The following is a 24,302-nucleotide window of genomic DNA, read 5'->3' as shown; positions in this document are numbered from 1 at the left end:
AATGGACAAGGACCGATTACATTTAGGGAGGTTATACATCTTGAGGTTATAAAGTCTTCTTTTCCCTTGGAGTCTATTCAAATGAAAGATTCCATTAGTTTATTTCTGCCAATTCGCTTGCAAATTCTGCTCTGGTGTTACCCACATTTTCAGTAATACTGCTCATTTGCGACTGTGTGACAGTGAATTGCCGAGAAACATCATTCATTTTTGTTGTAATCTGTAAACAGTGAATTTAGTTAAAATTATTTACCTAGTTCTCTGCCAACAATTTTTTCCTCAACAGATATTCTATGTGGTGTTCCACCCTAAGCTGGGATACAACTATATGGAAATCTCTCCATTAGTCAGAAAAAAGTGTAATGACTTATAAAAATGACTGTAATAGTATGCAGGTAATATTGTAATGACTTATTTTTTCACTGTTAGGTGTTGGCGCTTTAACTGACCAAAGAAAACAATATCCAGCTTATTTGCAATTAGTTCTATTGGTTCTATTCAGAACACAATTGGTTCTATTGTTTACAACACATAAATGAAAACCCATCTTTTTCTTATCTTGAGTTTAGGTTTCTTTTACTTGCATTTAATTATTTTACAATTAAATAGATTTTGGTACTTTTCTGTGGCATAATTTTTGTTGCTAAAAAAAGTGTACGGGTTGTTTAATTTTTTTCGAATAAACTCTATATTAATAGTCTGTGACTAATGGTTTAACTTACTTGGGCCATAGAGTTCGCAGGCTCTTTGAGTTTTGACTTGAATTAGAAGGGAATCGTATCTCTTTTTGGCCTGAACATGCGAAAAGCCTCTCTGTGCAAGCTGTAACACCCGATCTGCGTAAGATTGGTTTTAATGCTTTTTATTTTGATGGAAGACTTTTCCAACAGTACCTCGTTGATACCGCTATTCGTGTTGAGCGTGATCGTATTGATTGGATAAAATTTAACCTGAAAACTATTATGGGTGAAAACAACGTAGGTGTTAAGCGACTTCTTAAGCACTTAGCATCGAAAAAGGATGCATTCGTTGGTGAAAAGGTTATACTACCTCCGTGATTCGTCTGATCAATACGATACTTTCCTGAACGTTTTGAAGACGCCTTGGCTAATTTCCGTCGCATTGGACCCCCAGATTTCCTTATAACTGTGACTTGCAATCCTGATTGGCCTGAATTTAAAGCAGCACCAAGTATAAAACCTGATGAAAATTCCTCTGTCCCCTCAAGATTGTCCCGGTCTCATTACGCGAATTGCTAAACTGAAATTTGATGATATAATCAATGATATTGATAAGTATCAGATATTTGGGAAGGTGGCAGCATGTGTTTATACGATTGAATTTCAGAAACGTGGACTACCACATATGCATTTGCTATTGATTATGAGTCCTCCTGATCGAATCCATAATCCAGTTTGAATTGATTATCTTATTTCAGCTGAAATACCAAATTCAAATGATCCATTATTAAGAGAATTAGTTTTAAAGTGGATGATTCATAATCCCTATGGGAACTTAAATCCAAATGCGAGTTGTAAGAATAACAAAAAATAGTGCTGCTTCGGTTTTCCAAAGCAAAGTGGTTTTCGGTTTTGAAAATTCAGTCACGTCTCTAGCGGATGCTAAAAAACCAAAGTATAGACTTCGTTATGATCCAAAATTAGACGAAATGAATAGAGAAGAGTTTTCACTTGACCGTGCTGTTTATCGAAAAGATTCTAGTAATTGCCGAATTACTCGTGATACTTGTCACATCGCTCTGTATAATCCTCATATGCTTAAAAAGTACCAATGTCACATAAATGTCGAATGTGTAGGAAATACATGTCCGGTAAAGTGTCTAAAAAAATACATCTACAAAGCGCGTGATTGTGCTTCAATAAATATTGGCGAAAATTAACGGTGAAATGGTTTACAATGAAGCAGAAACCTATGTAAAAGGACGCTGTGTTACACCAACTGAAGCATGTTGGTGACTATTTAGTTACGATATTCAGAAAAAGAGCCATGTCGTTCAACGTTTAAATGTTTATTTGCCAGGACTGTATCTAATAAAAGTATCAGCAAAGCTCAAGAAGATATGGTAGATATTTGACAACAAGGCTCAATGTTGGAAGCACATTTTCGACACAACAAGGTGTTAAAACAAATGAAAAAGAAAGAATTTCTCTATTATTGGGAAATACCTGAAAACTGTAAATGGAATGGCAATACCAGTACATGGGAACAAAGAATCCGTCGATTACGTGTCATTGGACGAATTCAGAACGTAAATTTTGCAGCTTTTCCCGAGTACTTCTATTTACGAGTACTTTTGTATCATGTGAAGAATGCAACAAGTTTTGACGATCTTCAAACAGTTGATAACGTTATATATCCCACACACTAAAAAGCTTGCATGGCTCATGGCCTTGAATTAAACGATAAACAGTGGTTCGACGCCCTAGAAGAATAGGCACTGTCCAAAAGACCTTCTGTAATGCGAATACTCTTCGCACAGGTTCTTGTTTATGGTAATCCTGCTGTGAACTTCATAGTCAATGTATATTTCTCTGTTATTCAGATTTCAAATAGGACGCTATTTGTCTGATGTTAAGGTCAAGAGATATCAACCTACATATTTTTATGATTACCTAGTTTCCATATTGTAAAGCAATGAACCCACAGCTTGCAATAAATCAGAGGTCGATTGCTTTATTGTAGCATTTCCCTCATAGGGGTGTCGTATCATCGCTTAAAATATATACGACTTTACTAATTTCGACTTTATGAATACCTCAATACTAAGCCATCCTATTCAAAAAGCTTTATTGTATCATTTCCCTCATATGGCTGTCATATCATCGCTTAAAATAATTATGACTTTATTAATATCAACTTTATACATATCCCAATACTAAATAATCCTGTTCAAAAGGCCTTACTGTATCATTTCCTTCATAGGGCTATCTTATCAACGTTTAAAATATATACAAATTTATTAATTTTGACTTTCTGCATACCCCAATACTAAACAATACTTTTCAAAACGCTTTATTGTTTCATTTCCCTCTTAGGGCTGTCGTATTTTTGTGAAAAATTTCAGTTCAATAATAAAAACTAAGTAAAGAAAAAAAACGCCACAACAAACTTTATTTTTCTAAAAGAAAAACCATGACTGACATTTTTATAACGTCCTCTTTTGTAGTTTTAAAATATCATAGGTGATTTTTTGGCTTAAAGTATATTTAATGTAATCTTAAGACATGGAAAAAAGGTTGAAAAAAATGTTCAGAATAAAACACGATTAAGATTTGCATCGAGGGCTAAGCTTGCAAACTACCTGAAGGCTGTTTTTATCCGCTTTTTTAGTTTTCATATTGCTCTTTACCGTCCCACAAAGATCCAAGTTCAAAAATATTTTACGGATTGAATTCAATAGTTCAAGAACGGGTTGTAGGGGGGGGGGGGTGTTTTTTAAAACCAAAGATGATATAAGATATTCAAACACATATAACATAGTGTCAATATAAATTCAATAGGTGTAGTCGGTCATATTACAATTTTTGGAGATCGAGACATTTAAATTAACCATCCAAAGAATAAGTCTGTCCAGTATGCATCTCATATCACCGTGGTGTCCATATTTTCAGAACGATGCCAAGAATGGTGCCCGGAAAAAGATCACTGTTAACACTTACCAAAAATCCAATTGATAAATCGATTGTGCAAATAATTTGTTACGATATTGTGACGCTTGTGATCAGTTTGCCAACATCCCAGAAACAATACCTTGAATGCATTAGAATGTATTTCTAAGTAGATAATACTGCTTAGAAAAAAAATAAATAAATATCGATGGAAAAGAAAACATGAAACCATCTATAAATATAGTTAATAATAAAGCTTTCTATGACTTTGACTATGAAGTTGGTAGGATTGGAGGAATCACCGTTAAATTTTCTTCTTCATAAAAATGATACCTGGGCGTTTGTAGTAATAATAAATTATCATTAATCAATAATCGACTCGATACCATTAGAGTACGAAAAGATTTCTACCAATTATATATTAGAACCCATAACAAAACTACGTTTATTAGTTATTTTGTCACTTCAAATATTAAACGAAATACTTGACAAACGAAACAGGAATTCTTCTATCAAAGATCACGTGAGCAATAAACCCGCTCTGAAATCATTTGCATTGCTACAGAAACACTTTCCGAGAACCCCTATCATCCGTGACATTGAGATAAGAGGCCTCCCGGAATGATGTCCTTTGTGGGCGCCTAAAGTAATAGTTAAAAAGAGAGAGAAGATATGAGGGATTGATAAATCGCTAAATAATGCCCTATGTGTGCTGTTAAAGTAATGCCCTGTAGGGCCGCTTAAAGTAATTAAATAAAAAAAACAAGTTTTTTAAACTGAAAGTAAGGAGCGACATTAAAACTTAAAATGAACAGAAATTATTCCGTATATGAAAGGGGCTGTCCCCTCGTCAACGCCTCGCTCTTTATGCTAAAGTTTTTTATTGTTTTAAAAAATAAAGTTGTGAGACAGAGTCAAACTTTAGCGTAAAGAGCGAGATGCTGAGGAGGGGACAACCCCTTTCATATACGGAATAATTTTTGTTCGTTTTAAGTTTTAATGTCGCTCCTTATTTTCAGTTTAAAAAACTTGTTTTTTTTATTTAATTTATGATCGTTTTTTAGTTAATGCAGCTTTTATTTTGGCTCACCGTCATTGAATGAGTAAACGAAATTTGCATAAAAATTTTACTTTTTTTTGCTCAATGGCTGTCTCTAAATTTGGTTCTGACGTAATTTACAAATTAACTTACGTAACGAACTTCTATATTCGTATATTTTTCTTCTGGCAAAAAATACAAAGTTGTAGATTTTTGCAGATATGAGCTTGAAACCTATGTAATAGGGTTTTCTGATACGCTGAATCTGACGGTGTGATTTTCATTTAAAATTTTTCACTTTTAGGGGATGTTTCCCCCCTTTTTAAAAAATCAGGTGAGTTTTCTGAGGCTCGTAGCCTTTGATGAGTAATACTAAACTTAATAAAATTCATATATTTAGAATCAGCATTACAAGCCCATTCTTTTGATACATTTATTGACATCAAAGTTCCGCTTTTAAAAGTTTAGCTTACTATTGAGCCGTATCGCTTGTTTTTTTTTATTGTTTTTTTTTTTATTACATATATAATATTACGTATATGATGGGGTTCTCCCCTTAGTCAATACCACGCTCTTTACTTTAAAAGTTAAAAAAAAATTTAATTCACAAACCCCTGAATCACAAAGGCCGTTTAATTAGAATAGATAGCTCTTTTGAAAGCACTAAAAAAAAAACTGTAGCGTAAAGAGCGAGGTATTGAATTGGGGGAGAACCTCATATACGTAATAATTTCTGTTCATTTTAAGTTCTAATGTTGCTTCTTACTTTCAGTTGAAAGTACTTGTTTTTTTTAATTTAATTTCTGATCGTTTTTTAAATAATGCTTGGAAATCCGGCGCCCCCTTCATAGAAATCTCCCTTACCCCAAAGAAACCTCCTCCACGGAAATATTCTCCCGAGTAGCCCCCGTCTCCCGCCCCCCCCCCCCCACCATAAAAAAATTCTTCCTGAAAATGTCTGTATACTTCCCAATCACCAATACAATATGTAAGCAATGGGCAAAGTTCATAACTTGCAGCCCTTCCCCTGGGAACTGTGGGGGATTAAGTCATCGTAAAAGACATAATTATTAGGTTTTCGACTATGCTAAACACAATGGCTATCTCAAAATTTTAATTAGGTGACTTTGAGAAAAAAATGAGCGTGGGAGGGGGCCTAGTTGCCCTCCATTTTTTTTGGTCACTTAAAAAGGGCACTATAACTGTTAATTTCCGTTCCAATGAGCCCTCTTACGATATTCTAGGACCACAGGGTCGATAAGATTACCCCTAGGAAAAAAATAAACAAATAAGCCCACATCCGTGATCTTTCTTCTGGCAAAAAATACTAAGTTCAAAATTTTTGTAGATAGGATCTTGAAACCTCTGCAGTAGGGTTATCTGATACGCTGAATATGATGGTGTGAATTTCATTAAGGTTCTATAACTTTTAGGGGGTCTTCCCGTTTTTCGAAAATGAACCAAATTTTCTCAGGCGCATAACTTTTGATGGGTAAGATTAAACTTTGTACCGCTCATTTAGATTGACCCAATGCTTCGTGAAATTCTAGGAAACCTATGTGCAAAAAGGATAGGGCGCTGCTTGTACGGTGGGGGTACTGGCCTCTCGGAATGACAGGAATACTAGCCTTCCGGAATGACAGGGGTACTGGCTACTCGTATCTATAAATACAATACTACTATACTGGCCTCTCCCTAAGCTGTAAAAGTGTAAAGCCTACTTCGTCATTGGCGCTCCACTGAAAACGAATTATATTACAAATATTTTTCTTTTCAGTTTTTACAACATTGAAAATGAAAATTAAAGCGAAATAAAATCTTGAACTGATTATCCTTCAATAACTGATATCATTATATATCTAATATTTAGCTTCATTTTATTTGTACTTTCCAAGATTGTTAAAGACCCATATAGTTTTCAGTAAAGCGCCAATGACGGAATTGGTTTTAGACTTTTACAGTGAGAGAAGGATTCAAAATCCTTGTTTGCAGTGATTTTTGTTCGTTTCAAGCTTGATTTGTATATTCAATTCAAATTTAGCTCGTTTTAAGATTTATTTATTCATTTATGTTAGTACCTATTGTACGTTTGTTTTCTATAATTGTTTATTTAATTTTTGTTCGTTTTAGGTTTCATTTATTCTTTAATAGTAATTTCTTTTAATTTATTCATTTATATTAGTACTTGTTGTATGTTTTTTTTGCTATGAGTTTTTCTTTAATTTCTGTTCGTTTTGGGTTTTATTTATTCTTTAATAGTAATTTCTTGTCGTTTCTAGTTTGAATTTTAACAGGCATTTCCATCTGCTGATCTTAAGTTTAATATTGCCTTTACTTCTCTTTGGGAAATTTTTCTTTAATTTTTTTTTTTTCATTTTTGATTTCAAAAAGTTTCAAGTTTTTATAAAATGTCTTATTTCAAAATCATTTTTTTTTCAACATCAAACTTTCATCAAAGTAAAGAAAGCATCTAAGTAAACAAGGTATCAAGCTAAACAAAGTATGAAAGTAACAATAAGCAAGTTCCGTAACTCAGAGCCATTTCCCTATTGCTGGGGGGGTTCAGACGCGGAAGAATTTATTTGACCTTTGAACCATTTTGAACAAAATGGCTATCTCAAAATTTTTACCAGATATCCTTTTGGAAAGTCGAGCGTGGGCTAATTGCCCGTTGATTACTTTTGACTCTTAAAAAAGAACTAAAAATTTCAATTTCCGATCAAATGAGCACCCTCCGAAGTTAATACGACCACCCCTTCCACAAAAAACTTGTATGCTAATATTGGGCCACTTGCATAAGTTACAATGCTTTCCCTGGGGGCTATGGGGGATTTCTCAACCCTTCAGTTATAGCAAATTGAATTTCGGACTATTTTGAACAAAATGGCTACTTGAAAATTTTTATAAGATGAATTTGGGGGAAATAGGCACAAGAAAGGGGGGGGGGAGCTTGTTACTTTTGATCATTTTCGACTCTTAAAAAGGGCACAATCAATTTCGATCTTAGATCGAATGGATTTCCTCCAAACTTTATACGACCACGCCTTCTATAGAAACTATATGTTAACGATGGGCTGCTAGAATCACTTACAGCCCTTTCCTCCAGAGCTGAGTGGGGGGGGGGTTGAAACCCGTAACCATACCTATTTGATATTTAGACGATTTTGAACAAAAAGGCTAATTCAAAATTATGATCAAAAGTATTTTGAAAAAAAGGCGTTGGGGGGGGGGGGGGTGTCTACTGTCCGATTATTCTTGACTTTTAAAAATTAAGCTAGATCTTTCGATTTAAATCGAATGAAGTTTTTCCAAAGTCTATAATATTACCCCTTCGATAAAAACCTTGTGTATGAACAATGGACAGCTTGCTTAACTTACAGCCCTTACCTTGGGGGCAGTGGCGGGTATTGTCTACCCCCGAGGAATACTTATCTTAGTTAATTCACCTCTTGGTTATTTTGGACATAATGACCATATCAAAATTTTGATTGCATGCATTTGGGGATAAAAGGGCATGGAAAGGGGGAGGGGCTTGATGCCCTTCAATCGCGTTTGACTCCTAAAAAGGGCACTAGAAATTATTATTACCAATTGAATGAGTCCCTTCCGAAGTTTATAACATCCTCCCCCCCCCTTCTGCATATGAAGTGCCTCTGGAGAAAAAATTGGAGCCTTATGGTATTGGGGTTGGTAAGGGGAGGCTAGTTGCCATCAGATCGCTTTTGACTCTTAAAAAGCGAACCTTGAACTTTCAAATTCTAATCATTTGAGCCCCCCCCCCCCCCCGAAGTTTATACAGCCACCTTTTCCGCAAAAACTTTAAAATGGCTCTCTCAAAATTTTGATCAGACACATTTGGGGAAAAAGGGGCCTTGGGGGGGGGGGTTAATTGCCCTTCGACCACTTTTGAGTCTTAAAAGGGGCAAAAAAAATTCCGGTTTACGATCGAATGAGCCCCCTCCAAAGTTTATGCTACCATCTCTTCCATAAAAACTTTATATGCCCCGGACCATAGTTTACAACATTTTCCCACCAGGTTTTGGTGGGCTTTGTTATCCCCGCGGTCTGTTATATGATCTTTGGTCTATTTTGAACAAAATGGCCATATAACAAATTTTATCGGACGCAATTGGGGAAAAGAAGGATGGCTGGTGGGAGGAGGAGGCTAGTTGCAATCGGATCACTTTTGACACTTAAAAAGGGAATTGGGACTTTCAATTTCTAATCATTTGAGTCCCCTCCGAGGCTTATACGACCACTTCTTCCATAAAAACTTTGTATGCCCCCAGGGCATAAGTTACAACCCTTCCCCCAGGCTCTAGGGGGGGGGTATGTTGACCCCGAAGTTCTTGTTATCTGATCGTTGGACTATTTCAAACAAACTGGTAATCTCAAAGTTTTGATTGGATGCATTTTGGGGGAAAAATGGTGTATGTGGGGCACAGTTTACAGAATTATCCAGTAAGTTTATCGCAGATCATTTCTGGTCTTCATTCTCGGTACGAACAAAAAGCTCCTCCCACTTCTTTCTGCATTAGCGGGTTAGTCTGTTTCTGATTGTTTACAACAAAGTGCATTATTCGTAACGGCGGGTTTCCACTTGTTTCCGATTGTTTCACGTCTGACTTGTCTACCCGTGAAAATATCTGATGCCGCTTATGTTTCTATCTGCAAAAACGTTCTCTGGAGCACTCGCACCTTGGTCCGGGTTCTTATAATGGGTGAGATAGGGAAAGATCATACTCGATAATTATATAAACTGTGATGTGGGGGAGTAGAGATGGGGGTACCAGCGCGGACAGGACATAATTTATGCATGTTTTATGGTTTTTGTCAGTGAGAATTTGAAAAACAGGAATTTTGTCACATTTATGGATGGTTTTATGGACTTTGTCAGTGAGAATTTGAAAAACAGGAATTTTGTCACATTTATTTGATGTTTTATGGATTTTGTCAGTGAGAATGAAAAAACAGGAAGTTTGTCACATTCATGGACTATAGAGTCATTAGGGAGAACACGTGGTTAATGGGGTCAATGTTATTGTTGTTGTTTTGAGCACGCGATAGAGTCATTAGGGAGAACACGTGGTTAATGGGGTCAATGTTGTTGTTGTTGTTCAATGCAGATGTTATGAGTTTCCGGGAGATCGCGTGTTTCCAATATTTGTTGTTCGAGCCAAATGTTACGAGCTCCCGGGAAACAGTCAGATCGCATGTTTACAATATTTGTTGTTCAATGCAAATGATATGAGTTTCCGAGAGATCGCGTGTTTCCAGTATTTGTTTTTCAAAACAAATGTTATGAGTTCCCGGGAAACAGTTAATTAATGTCTGACAGATAACATAAAGTTAATTAATGTCTTTGGATTTCGAACAGAAATGTTTCCGAGAAACAGTTAGATCACACATGATGTCATGATTGTTTGAATTGTCTCCGGCGCGAAGTTTATTAATGTCTGGAGTTCTTCCAGAAGAATCGTTTCCGAGCAAATGTTTTGATCTTAGCGCAAGAAAAGGTTTCCAAATAATTGAAATAAGCCAGCGCAGGGATGCCAAACAAAAGGAACATGCTGAAATTCCGTTTGGGGATAATTTTGGCGAAACCGTTTATCTATTTTATGGAACTATTTCGACGAAACTGTTAGAGACATTATAAAATATGATTTTTGAAGAGATTTTAGAAGAGAATTTAATGGTGAAACTCTGTGGTCGTTATAATACACAAGTTCCATTTGAACAGTGTTGTGAGATCCCACTACCCCAACCCCAAAGGGCTCCACTGCCCCTACCCCACCCCCAAAGGGGTTCCAATCCCCCTACCTCAACCCCGAAGGAAGCCCCAGGTCCTCAAAGGTCCATCAGGCTCCCAAAGGGCCACCCGGCCCTCAAGCGTCCCCCAGACCCCCCCGGGCCCCAAAGGGCCCCTCCCCCTTCGGCCCCCAAAGGGCCCCTCTCCCTCCATCCCCCCTCCTCACCTTCCCCTCACCTTCCCCTCCTTCCCCCTCCTCCCCCTCCCCTCCTCCCCCTCCCCCACTCCTCCTCCCCCTCCCCTCCTCCCCCTCCCTTACTCCCCTTCCCTCCCCCATTTTTTAATATTTTTTTGTGCGTTGAGACACAGAACGACCCCCTCCCCCGGCCCCTCCCCCCCGCTCCCAAAAGGCCCCTGGCACCCCAAAGGCCTGATTTTTCAAAGTTCATTTTGAATTTCTTTTGTTGAAAAGCAAGAGTTGGAATATTTCACTATTGTTTGGTTGTGGTTTGCCTTGTCACAGTTACATTTTCTTGATTTTTCAAAGTTCATTTAGGTTTTCTTTCATTGAAATGCAAGAGTTGGAATATTTCACTAGTGTTTTGTCGTGGTTTACCTTGTTAGAGTTACATTTTCATGATTTTTGAAAGTTCATTTTGAATTTCTTTTATTGAAATGCAAGAGTTGGAATATTTCAGTAGTGTTTTGTTGTGGTTTACCTTATCACAGTTACATTCTCTTGATTTTTCAAAGTACATTTTGAATTTCTTTCATTGAAATGCAAGAGTTGAATTATTTCAGTAGTGTTTGGTCATGGTTTACCGTGTCACAGTTACATTCTCATGATTTTTCAAGGTTAATTTTGGATTTCTTTAATTGAAATGAAAGAGTTGGATTATTTCAGTAGAGTGTTGTCATGGTTTAACTAGTCAGAATTAAATTCTCTTTATTTTTCAAACTTCATTTTGAATTTTAAGTTGAAATGAAAGAGTTGGAATATTTCAGTAGTGTTTTTGTCGTGGTTTACCTTGTTAGAGTTACATTTTCATGATTTTTCAAAGTTCATTTTGAATTTCTTTCGTTGAAAAGCAAGAGTTGGAATATTTCACTATTGTTTGGTTGTGGTTTACCTTGTCACAGTTAAATTCTCTTGATTTTTAAAAGTTCATTTTGAATTTCTTTTGTTGAAATGCAAGAGTTGGAATATTTTAGTAGTGTTTTGTCGTGGTTTACCTTGTTAGAGTTACATTCTCTTGATTTTTCAAAGTACATTTTGAATTTCTTTTGTTGAAATGCAAGAGTGGGATTATTTCACTAGTGCTTTGTCGTGGTTTAACTTATCTCAGTTACATTCCCTTGATTTTTCAAAATTCATTTTGAATTTCTTTCATTGAAATGCAAGAGTTGGAATATTTCAGTAGTGTTTTGTTATGGTTTACCTTATCACAGTTACAGTTTCTTGATTTATCAAAGTTCATTTTGAATTTCTTTTATTGAAATGCAAGAGTTGGAATATTTCAGTAGTGTTTTGTCGTGGTTTACCTTGTAAGAGTTACATTTTCACGATTTTTCAAAGTTCATTTTGAATTTCTTTCGTTGAAATGCAAGAGCTGGGATATTTCAGTAGTGTTTTGTTGTGGTTTACCTTGTCACACTTACATTTTCTTGATTTTGAAAAGTTCATTTTGGATTTCGTTCATTGAAATGCAAGAGTTGGAATATTTCAGTATTGTTTTGTCGGGGTTTACCTTGTCACAGTTACATCCTTTTGATTTTTCAAAGTTCATTTTGGATTTATCACGTTGAAATGCAAGAGTTGGAATATTTCAGTAGTGTTATGTCATGGTTTACCTTGTCACAGTTACATTCTCTTGATTTTTCAAATCTTCAGTTTGAATTTCTTATGTTGAAAAGCAAGAGTGGGAATTAGGTTAGGTTAAGTTAGGTTAGGTTGGGTTAGCCTACATACGCGCGCGTATGTAGGCTAACCTAACCTAACCTAGTCTAACAAAAATCAAGAAATTTAACTGTGTCAAGGTAAAGCACGACAAAACATATTTCAAAGAAAGAAATCCATAATGAAATTTGGGAAATCAAGAGACAGTAACCGTGACTAAGTAAACCCCGAAAAAAGACTGCTGAAACAATCCAACTGTTGAATTTAAACAAAGAAAATCCTATATGAAATTTGAAAAATAAAGAGACTGTAAATTTCACAAAGTAAACCACGACAAAACACTACTGAAGTATTCCGACTCTTTCATTTCAATGAAAGAAAACCAAAATGAACTTTGAAAAATCGTGAGAATGTATGTGTGACAAAGTAAAACACAACAAAACACTACTGAAATGTTCCAACTCTTGCGTTCCAATGAAAGAAATCCAAGATAACTTTTAAAAATCAAGAGAATGTAACTGTGACAAGGTAAACAATTACAAAAAACTAGTGAAATAATCCAACTCTTTCATTTCAATAAAAGAAATCCAAGATGTACTTTGAAAAATCAATAGAATATAACTGTGACAAGGTAAGCCACCACAAAACGCTTCTGAAATATACCAACTCTTGCATTTCAACTAGAGAAATCCAAAATGAACTTTGAAAAATCAAGGGAATGTAACTGTGACAAGGTAAACCATGACAAAACACTACTGAAATATTCCAACTCTTGCATTTCAATGAAAGAAAACCAAAATGAACCTTGAAAAATCAAGAAAATGTAACTGTGACAAGGTAAACCACTACAAAACACTACTGAAATAATCCAACTCTTGCATTTCAATGAATGAAAGTCAAAATGAACTTTGAAAAATCAAGAGAATGTAACTTTGACAAGGTAAACCACGAAAAAACACTACTGAAATAATCCAACTCTTGCATTTAAATGAAAGAAATTCAAAATGAACTTTGAAAAATCAATAGAATGTAACTGTGACAAGGTAAACCATGGCAAAACACTACTGAAATATTCCAACTCTTGCATTTCAACGAAAAAAATCCAAAATGAACTTTGAAAAATCAAGAGAATGTAACTGTGACAAGGTAAAGCACGACAAAACACTACTGAAATAATTCAACTCTTGCATTTCAACGAGATAAATCCAAAATGAACTTAGAAAAATCAAGAGAATGTAACTGTGACAAGGTAAACCACGATAAAACACTACTGAAATATTCCAACTCTTGCATTTAAATGAAAGAAATCCAAAATGAACTTTGAAAAATCAAGAAAATGTAAGTGTGACAAGGTAAACCATAACAAAACACTATTGAAATATTCCAACTCTTGTATTTCAATGAAAGAAATCAAAAAGGAACTTTGAAAAATCAAGACAATGTAAGTGTGATAAGGTAAACCATAATAAAACACTACTGAAATATTCCAACTCTTGCATTTCAATGATAGAAATCTAAAATGAACTTTGAAAAATCTATAGAATGTAAGTGTGACAAGGTAAACCACGACAAAACACTACTAAAATATCCCAACTCTTGCATTTCAATGAAAGAAATCCAAAAAGAACTTTGGAAAATCAAGAGAATGTAACTGTGACATGGTAAACCATGGCAAAACGCTGCTGAAATATTCCAACTATTGCATTTCAAGGAATGAAATCCAAAATGAACTTTGAAAAATCAAGAGAATGTAACTGTGACAAGGTAAACCATGACAAAACACTACTGAAATATTCCAACTCTTGCATTTCAACGAAAGAAAACCGAAATGAACTTCTAAAAATGAAGAAAATGTAACTGTGACAAGGTAAACCACAACAAAACACTAGTGAAATATTCCAACTCTTGCATTTCAATAAAAAAAATTCAAAATGAACTTTGATAAATCAAGAAAATGTAACTGTGATAAGGTAAACCACAACAAAACACTACTAAAATATTCCAACTCTTTCATTTCAATGAAAGAAATCCAAAATGAACTTTGAAAAATCAAGAGAATGTAACTGTGCCAAGGCAAACCATGACAAAACACTACTGAAATATTCCAACTCTTGCACTTCAATGAAAGAAAACCGAAATGAACTTTTAAAAATCAAGAAAATGTGACTGTGACAAGGTAAACCACAACAGAACACTAGTGAAATATTCCAACTCTTGCATTTCAACGAAAGAAATTCAAAATGAACTTTGAAAAATCATGAAAATGTAACTCTAACAAGGCAAATCACTACAAAACACTAATTAAATATTCCAACCCTAGAATTTAAATAAACTAAACATTTAAACTCTTGATTTTAAATAAAATAAATCAAAAATAAAAATTTAAAAATCAAGAATTTGTAAGTCGGACACGGTAAACCTGAGGAAAACTCTCCTGAAATACTCGAACTCTTGAATTTCAATTAAAAAAATCCAAAATGAACTTTGAAAAATCTATAGAATGTAAGTGTGACAAGGTAAACCACGACAAAACACTACTAAAATATACCAACTCTTGCATTTCAATGAAAGAAATCCAAAATGAACTTTGAAAAATCGTGAGAAAGTAACTGTGACATGGTAAACCATGGTAAAACACTACTTAAATATTCCAACTCTGGCATTTTAAGGAAATAAATCCAAAATGAACTTTGAAAAATCTATAGAATGTAAGTGTGACAATATAAACCATGGCAAAACACCACTAAAATATCCCAACTCTTGCATTTCAATGAAAGAAATCCAAAATTAGCTTTGAAAAATCATGAGAATGTAACTGTGACATGGTGAACCATGGCAAAACACTACTGAAATAATCCCACTCTTGCATTTCAACGAAAGAAATCCAAAATGAACTTTGAAAAATCAAGAGAATGTAACTGTGATATGGTAAACCATGGCAAAACTCTACTGAAATATTCCAACTTTTGCATTTCAAGGATTGAAATCCAAAATGAACTTTGAAAAATCAAGAGAATGTAACAGTGACAAGGTAAACCATGACAAAACACTACTGAAATATTCCAACTCTTGCATTTCAACGAAAGAAAACCGAAATGAACTTTTAAAAATCAAGAAAATGTAACTGTGACAAGGTAAACCACAACAAAACACTAGTGAAATATTCCAACTATTGCATTTCAACGAAAGAAATTCAAAATGAACTTTGAAAAATCATGAAAATGTAACTCTAACAAGCTAAACCACGACAAAACACTACTGAAATATTCCAACTCTTGCATTTCAATAAAAGAAATTCAAAATGAACTTTGATAAATCAAGAAAATGTAACTGTGATAAGATAAACCACAACAAAACACTACTAAAATATTCCAACTCTTGCATTTCAATGAAGGAAATCCAAAATGAACTGAAAAATCATGAAAATGTAACTCTAACAAGGTAAACCACGACAAAACACTACTGAAATATTCCAACTCTTGCATTTCAATAAAAGAAATTCAAAATGAACTTTGATAAATCAAGAAAATGTAACTGTGATATGGTAAACCACAACAAAACCCTACTGAAATATTCCCACTCTTGCTTTTCAACATAAGAAATTCAAACTGAAGATTTGAAAAATCAAGAGAATGTAACTGTGACAAGGTAAACCATGACATAACACTACTGAAATATTCCAACTCTTACATTTCAACGTGATAAATCCAAAATGAACTTTGAAAAATCAAGAGGATGTAACTGTGACAAGGTAAACCACGACAAAACACTACTAAAATATTCCAACTCTTGCATTTCAACGAAAGAAATCCAAAATGAACTTTGAAAAATCAAGAAAATGTAAGTGTGACAAGGTAAACCACAACAAAACACTACTGAAATATTCCAACTCTTCCCTTTGAAAGAAAAAAATTCAAAATGAACTTTGAAAAATCGTGAAAATGTAACTCTAACAAGGTAAACCACGACAAAACACTACTGAAATATTCCAACTCTTGCATTTCAATAAAAGAAATTCAAAATGAACTTTGATAAATCAAGAAAATGCAACTGTGATAAGGTAAACCATAACAAAACACTACTGAAATATTCCAACTCTTGCATTTCAATGAAAGAAATACAAAATGAACTTTTATAAATCAAGAAAATGTTACTGTGACAAGGTAAACCACAACAAAACACTACTGAAATATTTCAACTATTGAATTTCAACGAAAGAAATCCAAATGAACTTTGAAAAATCATGAGAATGTAACTGTGACAAGGTAAACCAACAACAAAACACTACTGAAATATTCCAGCTCTTGCATTTCAATAAAAGAAATTCAAAATGAACTTTGAAAAATCGTGAAAATGTAACTCTAACAAGGTAAACCACGACAAAACACTACTGAAATATTCCAACTCTTGCATTTCAATGAAAGAAACTCAAAATGAACTTTGAAAAATCAAGGGAATGTAACTGTGACATGGTAAACCACGACAAAACACTAGTGAAATAATCCCACTCTTGCATTTCAATGAAAGAAACTCAAAATGAACTTTGAAAAATCATGAAAATGTAACTCTAACAAGGTAAACCATGACCAAACACTACTGAAATAATTCAACTCTTGCATTTCAATGAAAGAAATTCAAAATGTACTTTGAAAAATCAAGAGAATGTACCTGTGATAAGGTAAACCACAACAAAACACTACTGAAATATTCCAACTCTTGCATTTCAATAAAAGAAATTCAAAACGAACTTTGAAAAATCATGAAAATGTAACTCTAACAAGGTAAACCACGACAAAACACTAGTGAAATATTCCAACTCTTGCATTTCAATGAAAGAAAACCTAAATGAACTTTGAAAAATCAAGAAAATGTAACTGTGACAAGGTAAACCACAACCAAACAATAGTGAAATATTCCAACTCTTGCTTTTCAACGAAAGAAATTCAAAATGAACTTTGAAAAATCAGGCCTTTGGGGTGCCAGGGGCCCTTTGGGAGGGGAGGGGAGGGGCCGGGGGAGGGGGTCGTTCTGTGTCTCAACGCACAAAAAATATTAAAAAATGGGGGAGGGAAGGGAGTAAGGGAGGGGGAGGAGGTCTTGGGGAGGGGAGGAGGGGGAAGGGAAAGTGAGGAGGGGGGAAGGAGGGAGAGGGGCCCTTTTGGGGCCGAAGGAGGGAGGGGCCCGGGGGGGTCTGGGGGACCCTTGAGGGCCGGGTGGCCCTTTGGGAGCCTGATGGACCTTTGAGGACCTGGGGCTTCCTTCGGGGTTGAGGTAGGGGGATTGGAACCCTTTGGGGTTGGGGTAGGGGGATTGGTGCCCTTTGGGGTTGGGGTAGTGGGATCTCACAACACTGTTCAAATGGAACTTGTGTATTATAACGACCACAGAGTTTCACCATTAAATTCTCTTCTAAAATCTCTTCAAAAATCATATTTTATAATGTCTAACTGTTTCGTCAAAATAGTTCCATAAAATAGCTGAAACGGTTTCTCCAAAATTATCCCCAAACGGAATTTCAGCATGTTCCTTTTGTTTGGCATCCCTGCGCTGGCTTATTTCAATTATTTGGAAACCTTTTCGTGCGCTAAGATCAAAACATTTGCTCGGAAACGATTCTTCTGGAAGAACTCCAGACATTAATAAACTTCGCGCCGGAGACAATTCAAACAATCATGACATCATGTGTGATCTAACTGTTTCTCAGAAACATTTCTGTTCGAAATCCAAAGACATTAATTAACTTTAAGTTATCTGTCAGACATTAATTAACTGTTTCCCGGGAACTCATAACATTTGGTTCGAACAACAAATATTGGAAACACGCGATCTCTCGGAAACTCATAACATTTGCATTGAACAACAAATATTGGAAACACGCGATCTGACTGTTTACCGGGAACTCTTAACATTTGGCTCAAACAACAAATATTGGAAACACGCGATCTCCCGGAAACTCATAACATCTGCATTGAACAACAGCATTGACCCCATTAACCACGTGTTCTCCCTAATGACTCTATCGCGTGCTCAAAACAACAACAATAACATTGACCCCATTAACCACGTGTTCTCCCTAATGACTCTATAGTCCATGAATGTGACAAACTTCCTGTTTTTTCATTCTCACTGACAAAATCCATAAAACATCAAATAAATGTGACAAAATTCCTGTTTTTCAAATTCTCACTGACAAAGTCCATAAAACCATCCATAAATGTGACAAAATTCCTGTTTTTCAAATTCTCACTGACAAAAACCATAAAACATGCATAAATTATGTCCTGTCCGCGCTGGTACCCCCATCTCTACTTGGGGGAGAGGGGATAAACCCTCCAATCCCTTTTGACTCATAAAAAGGTAATAAGAACTTTCAATTTCGAATCAAATTAGCTACCTTTGAAGTTTATACTACCTCCCCTTACATAAAAACCTAATATGCCCTCGGGGCATAACTTAACCCTTTCGCGACCGACGGGACTTTACAGTCCCAATATGTAAAAACCCTTTTGGCGCTTCCAAACCGATTGCTACAGTAATAGAACCTGTTCCATCGTGTTCCGCCTTTTTTAGCCATTCGATTGATGAGTACCAAGTCATAGTAGCGCTCAGCTGGAGCTATTTAGCTGACAGTGAAGTTAGGCTGTTTGTTTTTTTCAAAAAAGGTAAGAAGTCTGTTTTTTATTTGTGATAGAAAGTTACAGCGTAATAAGATCAGAACAACAACTTCAAAAGTCAATGCTGATGTGTAATGAAACATTCAGGTACATAAAAAAAAATATGATAAAGCCATTTGGACGCCTTCAGTGATGAATTCTATTTTTGGGACCCTGCAGTCCCAGTGGTCAAGCCCCTTGCGTGGCGGAGACTATAAAGTCCTGCTCTTTGAAGTTACTAAAATAAAAATTTTGAAAATGCTCGGCAATAAGAAATTTCTAAAGCAGCAGTAATCTTGGAATTGTTTTCTTCTTGTTTATTTCAATTTAATATGGCTTATTGGTTTAACTGACCTTACTCATCACGCACGCTAACTCTCACTCTCTCTCTCTCTCTCTCTCTCTCTCTCTTATATTTTTTCCGCCTGTTAATACCGCCTTTCTCTCTCTTTTTGAAGGCATGATTATACAAAGAATAAAAAACTTCTTCTTTCATTCTCTCTCTCTCTATCTAGCTGTCTCTCTCTCTCTCTTTTTTTTCTCTCTCTCTCTCTAGCTGTCTCTCTCTCTCTCTTTCTCTCTCTCTCTCTCTCTTCTTTTCTCTCCCTCTCCCTATTTCCCGTACGATTTTGTTTAAAGTTCTTTCTTTTTTCAGACCATGAGAAAGGATAGTTTCCATTCAGTATGTGACCATACTGAAGACATTAGAAGAGTTGAGAAGCGATCTTAGTCATTTAGATGGAGATGATGGCTGGTTTCAGCAGCCTGAAGAGATGTAACTGGATCTGCAGAAAAACATCGACACAGAAGACAATGCTATGGAGTCGGACCTGACTGATATGGCATCAGCTAATGTTCCCACAAGTTCAGACATACCAAAAAATAAGAAAGACTCATCACTAATTTCTCCAATCCCAACCGATACAGATCCTTGGCTTGTTGCACCTTCCACTTCATCGGCACCAACTGCAGCTTATCAGCTGAAGAAAGATATAAAGTCACCGACAAGGAAGGCAAAAGTCGTTGAACCACAAAGGACTTGGGAGAAATTTGTCGCAAAAACCCATCAGTTGAACTCGATAAATCCTGTGGCTAATTTAGAGCAAGCAGGGAGTGAATCAACTCCTGTCTATTTTTTTCTCACCTGCTTGAGCAATGAGCTTCTTTAACTTCTGGTTTTTCAGTCAAATCTTTAATCACTTGAGAAAGGCAGGAATATTAATGGAAAAGACAATGGACTTAAGGTATTCCTTGGGATAAATTTGTTAATGGGGTACCACTGACTAACAAGCATGAGAGATTACTGTTACTGATCCTGACTTAGGTGTCCCTTTTGTATTGTCAAGGATATCGCTTGAAGCACTATCTGCTTCAAGCAGATAGTGAAGCCTGGAGCCTACCTGAGTATTGACGACTTCAACATTCTCTTCAAAGGACGTTCCATGCAGAAGCAATATAACCCACTGAAGCCGATCAAAAGAGGTTACAAGCTTTGTTGATTGGCCTGCATGAGCGGTTGTATTTACAATTTTGACGTTTATCAAGAAAAATTTCAAGCTTTCACAGATGATTCGGGATTTGGACTTGGCGGTAGAGTCGTTTGACTAATGACTGAAGGTCAAAGTGAAAAAGAGCATAATGTCATCTTTAATAACTTCTTCTGTCTCCCTTTTTGAGCAACTTAGAGACTATGGTATCTTGGCGTGTTGCACTATTCGCTCAATAGGAAAGAGTTTCGTATTCTTGCACCCGACAGAACTTTAGATAGGGAGCTTTGACCAAAAACATTGCGGATTGATTGGTATCTCTATAAATGGATCGATTCCAAGGCGGTTTTGTTTGCCTCCAACTATCATGGTACAGAGGCAGCCTCTGTAAGGAGACAAAATTATGATGGTTCTACCTCTGATATTACATCCCCTCATGTAGCAAAAGATTGTAATGACCACATGGGGATGAAGACCGTTCTGACGAAAAAAGGGCAACTCATGGAAGAGATAGAAAGTCATTGAAATGGTGGCACCGGTTTTTCTAGGGTTTTGTTGATTTTATACTCTGTAATGCCTATGCTCTTTGAGCCAAGACTGTTCTCGATTTGCTCTAAATGTGCTGTGACGTTGTGCGTCAACGAACGGAAGAATTGTTTTGCTGAGTATCATGAGTATTATTAATGACAAAATTGTAATTAACATTTTTGATAAAATTTTTCCATTCGGAATAAGAGATTTTGTCTTCTAGAAAAAAGTTACTAGCTCAGCGGGACTTCTCGGTCCCTTCGGCTTGCATTTGATCAGGTTGCTTTGTCCAGCGGGACCGCAGAGTCCCCCCTTGAACAGAATCTTTCCTATTCGTTATATAAGATTTTCATGTGCATATTCAAGATCAGCGTGTCTTTCTGGTCAGGAATCATATATTTTTCGTAAATTTTTTTCGAAAAAAGAGGGCTTGGTCGTGAAAGGGTTTAACCACTTGCCCCCGGGCTCTGGGAGTTTGTGTTGACTCTGGAGTTTTTATTATCTGATTTTTCAACTATTTTTAACAAAATGGCTATATCAAATTTTCATCGAATGGGATTGGGGAAAAGGTGCCCTTCAGTCTCTTTTGACTCTTCAAAAGTGAACTAGAACTTTCAATTTCCAATAAAATGAGCTCTCTTTAATATTTATACGATCATCTCTTCTATGAAGCCGTATATGCCCTCAGGGCATAACTTATAAAGCCTGCCCCCCGGCCCTGGGGGGGGGGTGATAACCCCAGTTTTTATTATCTGATGTTTGGGCTACTTTTAACAAGATGGCTATCTCAAAATTTTCATCAGAAGGATTTGGGGGAAAAAAGGCGTGGGGGGGGGCTAGTTATCCTCCGATCTCTCTTGACTCTTAAAATGGGCATTAGAGCTTCCAATTTCCAATCGAATGAAGCCCCTCTGAAGTTTATATGATGACCCTTTCTATATGAAGTGCCTCTGGGGAAAAATTAGAAATGAATAAATAATAAAACATTGGAGCCGTATGGCCTTTAATATATGCAACGCTATAGCGTTGCCTCTGATCTGAAATCCAGCAGGTAAAAAAGGGTAAATTGCATAATTTACTATCCCTACCCTGGGTCTGTGGACTTAATACCCACAGCCCTTCTTAAGATATGGCAGATTCGTGTTATTGATAAACTAGATGCACACAGTGCAATTTATTTTATTTTAATATGCCTCTTAACGTTCTCCAAACATTTCATTTTAATACCCTTAGCCTTTTTGTATACACCCGGACTACGTTTCCCCTTTTCCTAGTGATAAGTCCTTCATGTAACGAATAGGCAAACTGCATAATTTACAATCCTTGCCCTGGGACTATCAGGAGTAGTAAAAATCTTGGAGAAATGTTTTTTCTTGGCTATTTTGAACAGAATGGATATCTCAAAATTTGGACCGGATACAATTGGGAAAAAAGAGCAAGGGAGAGGGCAAGTTGCCCGCCGATCAATTTTAACTCTTCGAAAAGGCACTAGAACTTTCAACTTCTAAACGAATGAGCCACCGAAAAATGTAATTTAACTGCCCTTGCTATATGAAGTGCATCTGGAAAAAAAATTAATAATAAAATATTGAAGTCTTATCGCCCTCTACTATAGGCAATATTGTAGCTTTATGACTAATTTGATAGGTCATAGTTTTGATCAAATAATCAAAGAAGTTGCGAGAGGACCATGTGGACAAAATGGGCACCAGAGAAGGGAATTAGCCTCTTAAAGTCATCTCCAATCCTTTAAAGGTTACCGGAGCTCTTATTCGGATTGAACAGAGGAATATGTATCTTTCTAAGGATACCAGTAAGTTAGTTTTAAAGACTTTTCTTATATATTGGATCAAATATTTTACTGTAACAACTATGAATAGAGCGAATAAAAAAAAAAAAAAAAAAAAAAAAGGTACAAAACCTCTAAGTAGTGAAGTTAGGCTGTTTGTTTTTTTGAAAAAAGGTAAGAAGTCTGTTTTTTATTTGTGATAGAAAGTCACAGCGTAATAAGATCAGAGCAACAACTTCAAAAGTCAATGCTGATGTGTAATGAAACATTCTGTAATATAAAAATAATCTGATAAAGCCATTTGGGACTCCCAGTGATGGATTCTATGTTTGGGACCATGCAGACACAATGGTCAAGGCCCTTGCGTGACGCAAAATAACAATTTTGAAAATGCTCGACAATAAGCAATTTCTAAAGCAGCAGTAATCTTGGAATTGTTTTCTTTTTGTTTATTTTTATTTCATATGGCCTATGGCTTTTTGGTTTAACTGACCTTGCTCATCACACACGCTAACTCTCTCTCGCTCTTATTTCTTTTTCGCCTGTTAATACCGCCCTTCTCTCTCTTTGTGAAGGCATGATTATACAAAGAATAAAAAAACTTATTCGTTCATTCCGTCTCTCTCTCTCTTTAGCTGTCTCTCTCTCTCTCTCTCTCTCTCTCTCTCTCTCTCTCTCTCTCTCTCTCTCTCTCTCTCTCTCTTTTTTTCTCTCTCTCTCTCTCTCTTTCTCCTTCTTTGTATTTCCCGTACGATTTTATTTATAGTTCGTTCTTTTTCCAGACCATGAGAAAAGATAGTTTCCATTTTTTTATAGTTTCACTCAGTGTGTGACCATACTGAACACATTAGAAGAGTTAGGAAGCGATCTTAGTGATTTAAATGGAGATGATGACTGGTTTCAGCAGCCTGAAGAGATGGAACTGGATCTGCAAAAAAACCCCGACGCAAAAGACAATGCTTTGGAGTCGGACCTGACTGACATGGCATCAGCTAATGTTCCCACTAGTTCAGACATACCAAAAAATGGGAAAGATTCAACACTAATTTCTCCAATCCCAACCGATACAGATCCTTCGCTTGTTTCACCTTCAACTTCATCGGCATCGTCTGCTGCTTATCAGCTGAAGAAAAATCTAAAGTCCCCGACAAGGAAGGCAAAAGTCGTTGAACCACAAAGGACTTGGAAGAATGTTGTCACAAAAACCATTAAGTTGAACTTGATAAATCCTGAGGCTAATTTAGAGGAAGCAGTGAGTGAATCAACTCCCATCTATTTTTTTTTTGTCTTCTGCTTGTGCAATGAGCTTCGTCAGCTTCTGGTTATTCAGTCAAATCTTTAATCACTTGAGAAGGGCAGGAATATTAATGTAACAGATAATAGACTTAAAGTATTCCTTGGGATAAATTTCTTATTGGGGTACAACCGACTTCCCAGCATGAGAGATTACTGTGTTACTGATTCTGACTTAAGTGTCCCTTTTTTATTGTCAAGGATATCGAGAAATATATTCGAAGATGTTTCTAAGAAA

At 36.0% G+C, this 24,302-nt stretch overlaps 1 protein-coding gene across 1 annotated transcript in view; it reads left to right on the top strand.

Annotated features, from left to right (window-relative positions):
- Positions 1-19,758, top strand: part of LOC148945815 (uncharacterized) — a 31,323-nt gene extending 11,565 nt beyond the window's left edge. The window contains exon 3 of the mRNA XM_089098510.1: positions 19,623-19,758. Coding sequence (XP_088954636.1) covers positions 19,623-19,639 — 17 coding nt within the window. The 3' untranslated portion in view covers positions 19,640-19,758. The remainder of the gene's footprint in view (positions 1-19,622) is intronic.
- Positions 19,759-24,302: the final 4,544 nt, after the last annotated feature.

This window comes from Artemia sp. Qi Xiang Cuo, chromosome 12, assembly GCF_049724085.1.
Source record: "Artemia sp. Qi Xiang Cuo chromosome 12, ASM4972408v1, whole genome shotgun sequence".
NCBI lineage: Eukaryota > Metazoa > Arthropoda > Branchiopoda > Anostraca > Artemiidae > Artemia > Artemia sp. Qi Xiang Cuo.
The sequence above is the reverse complement of the archived record's forward strand: the minus strand, read 5'-3'. Positions and strand labels throughout refer to the sequence as shown.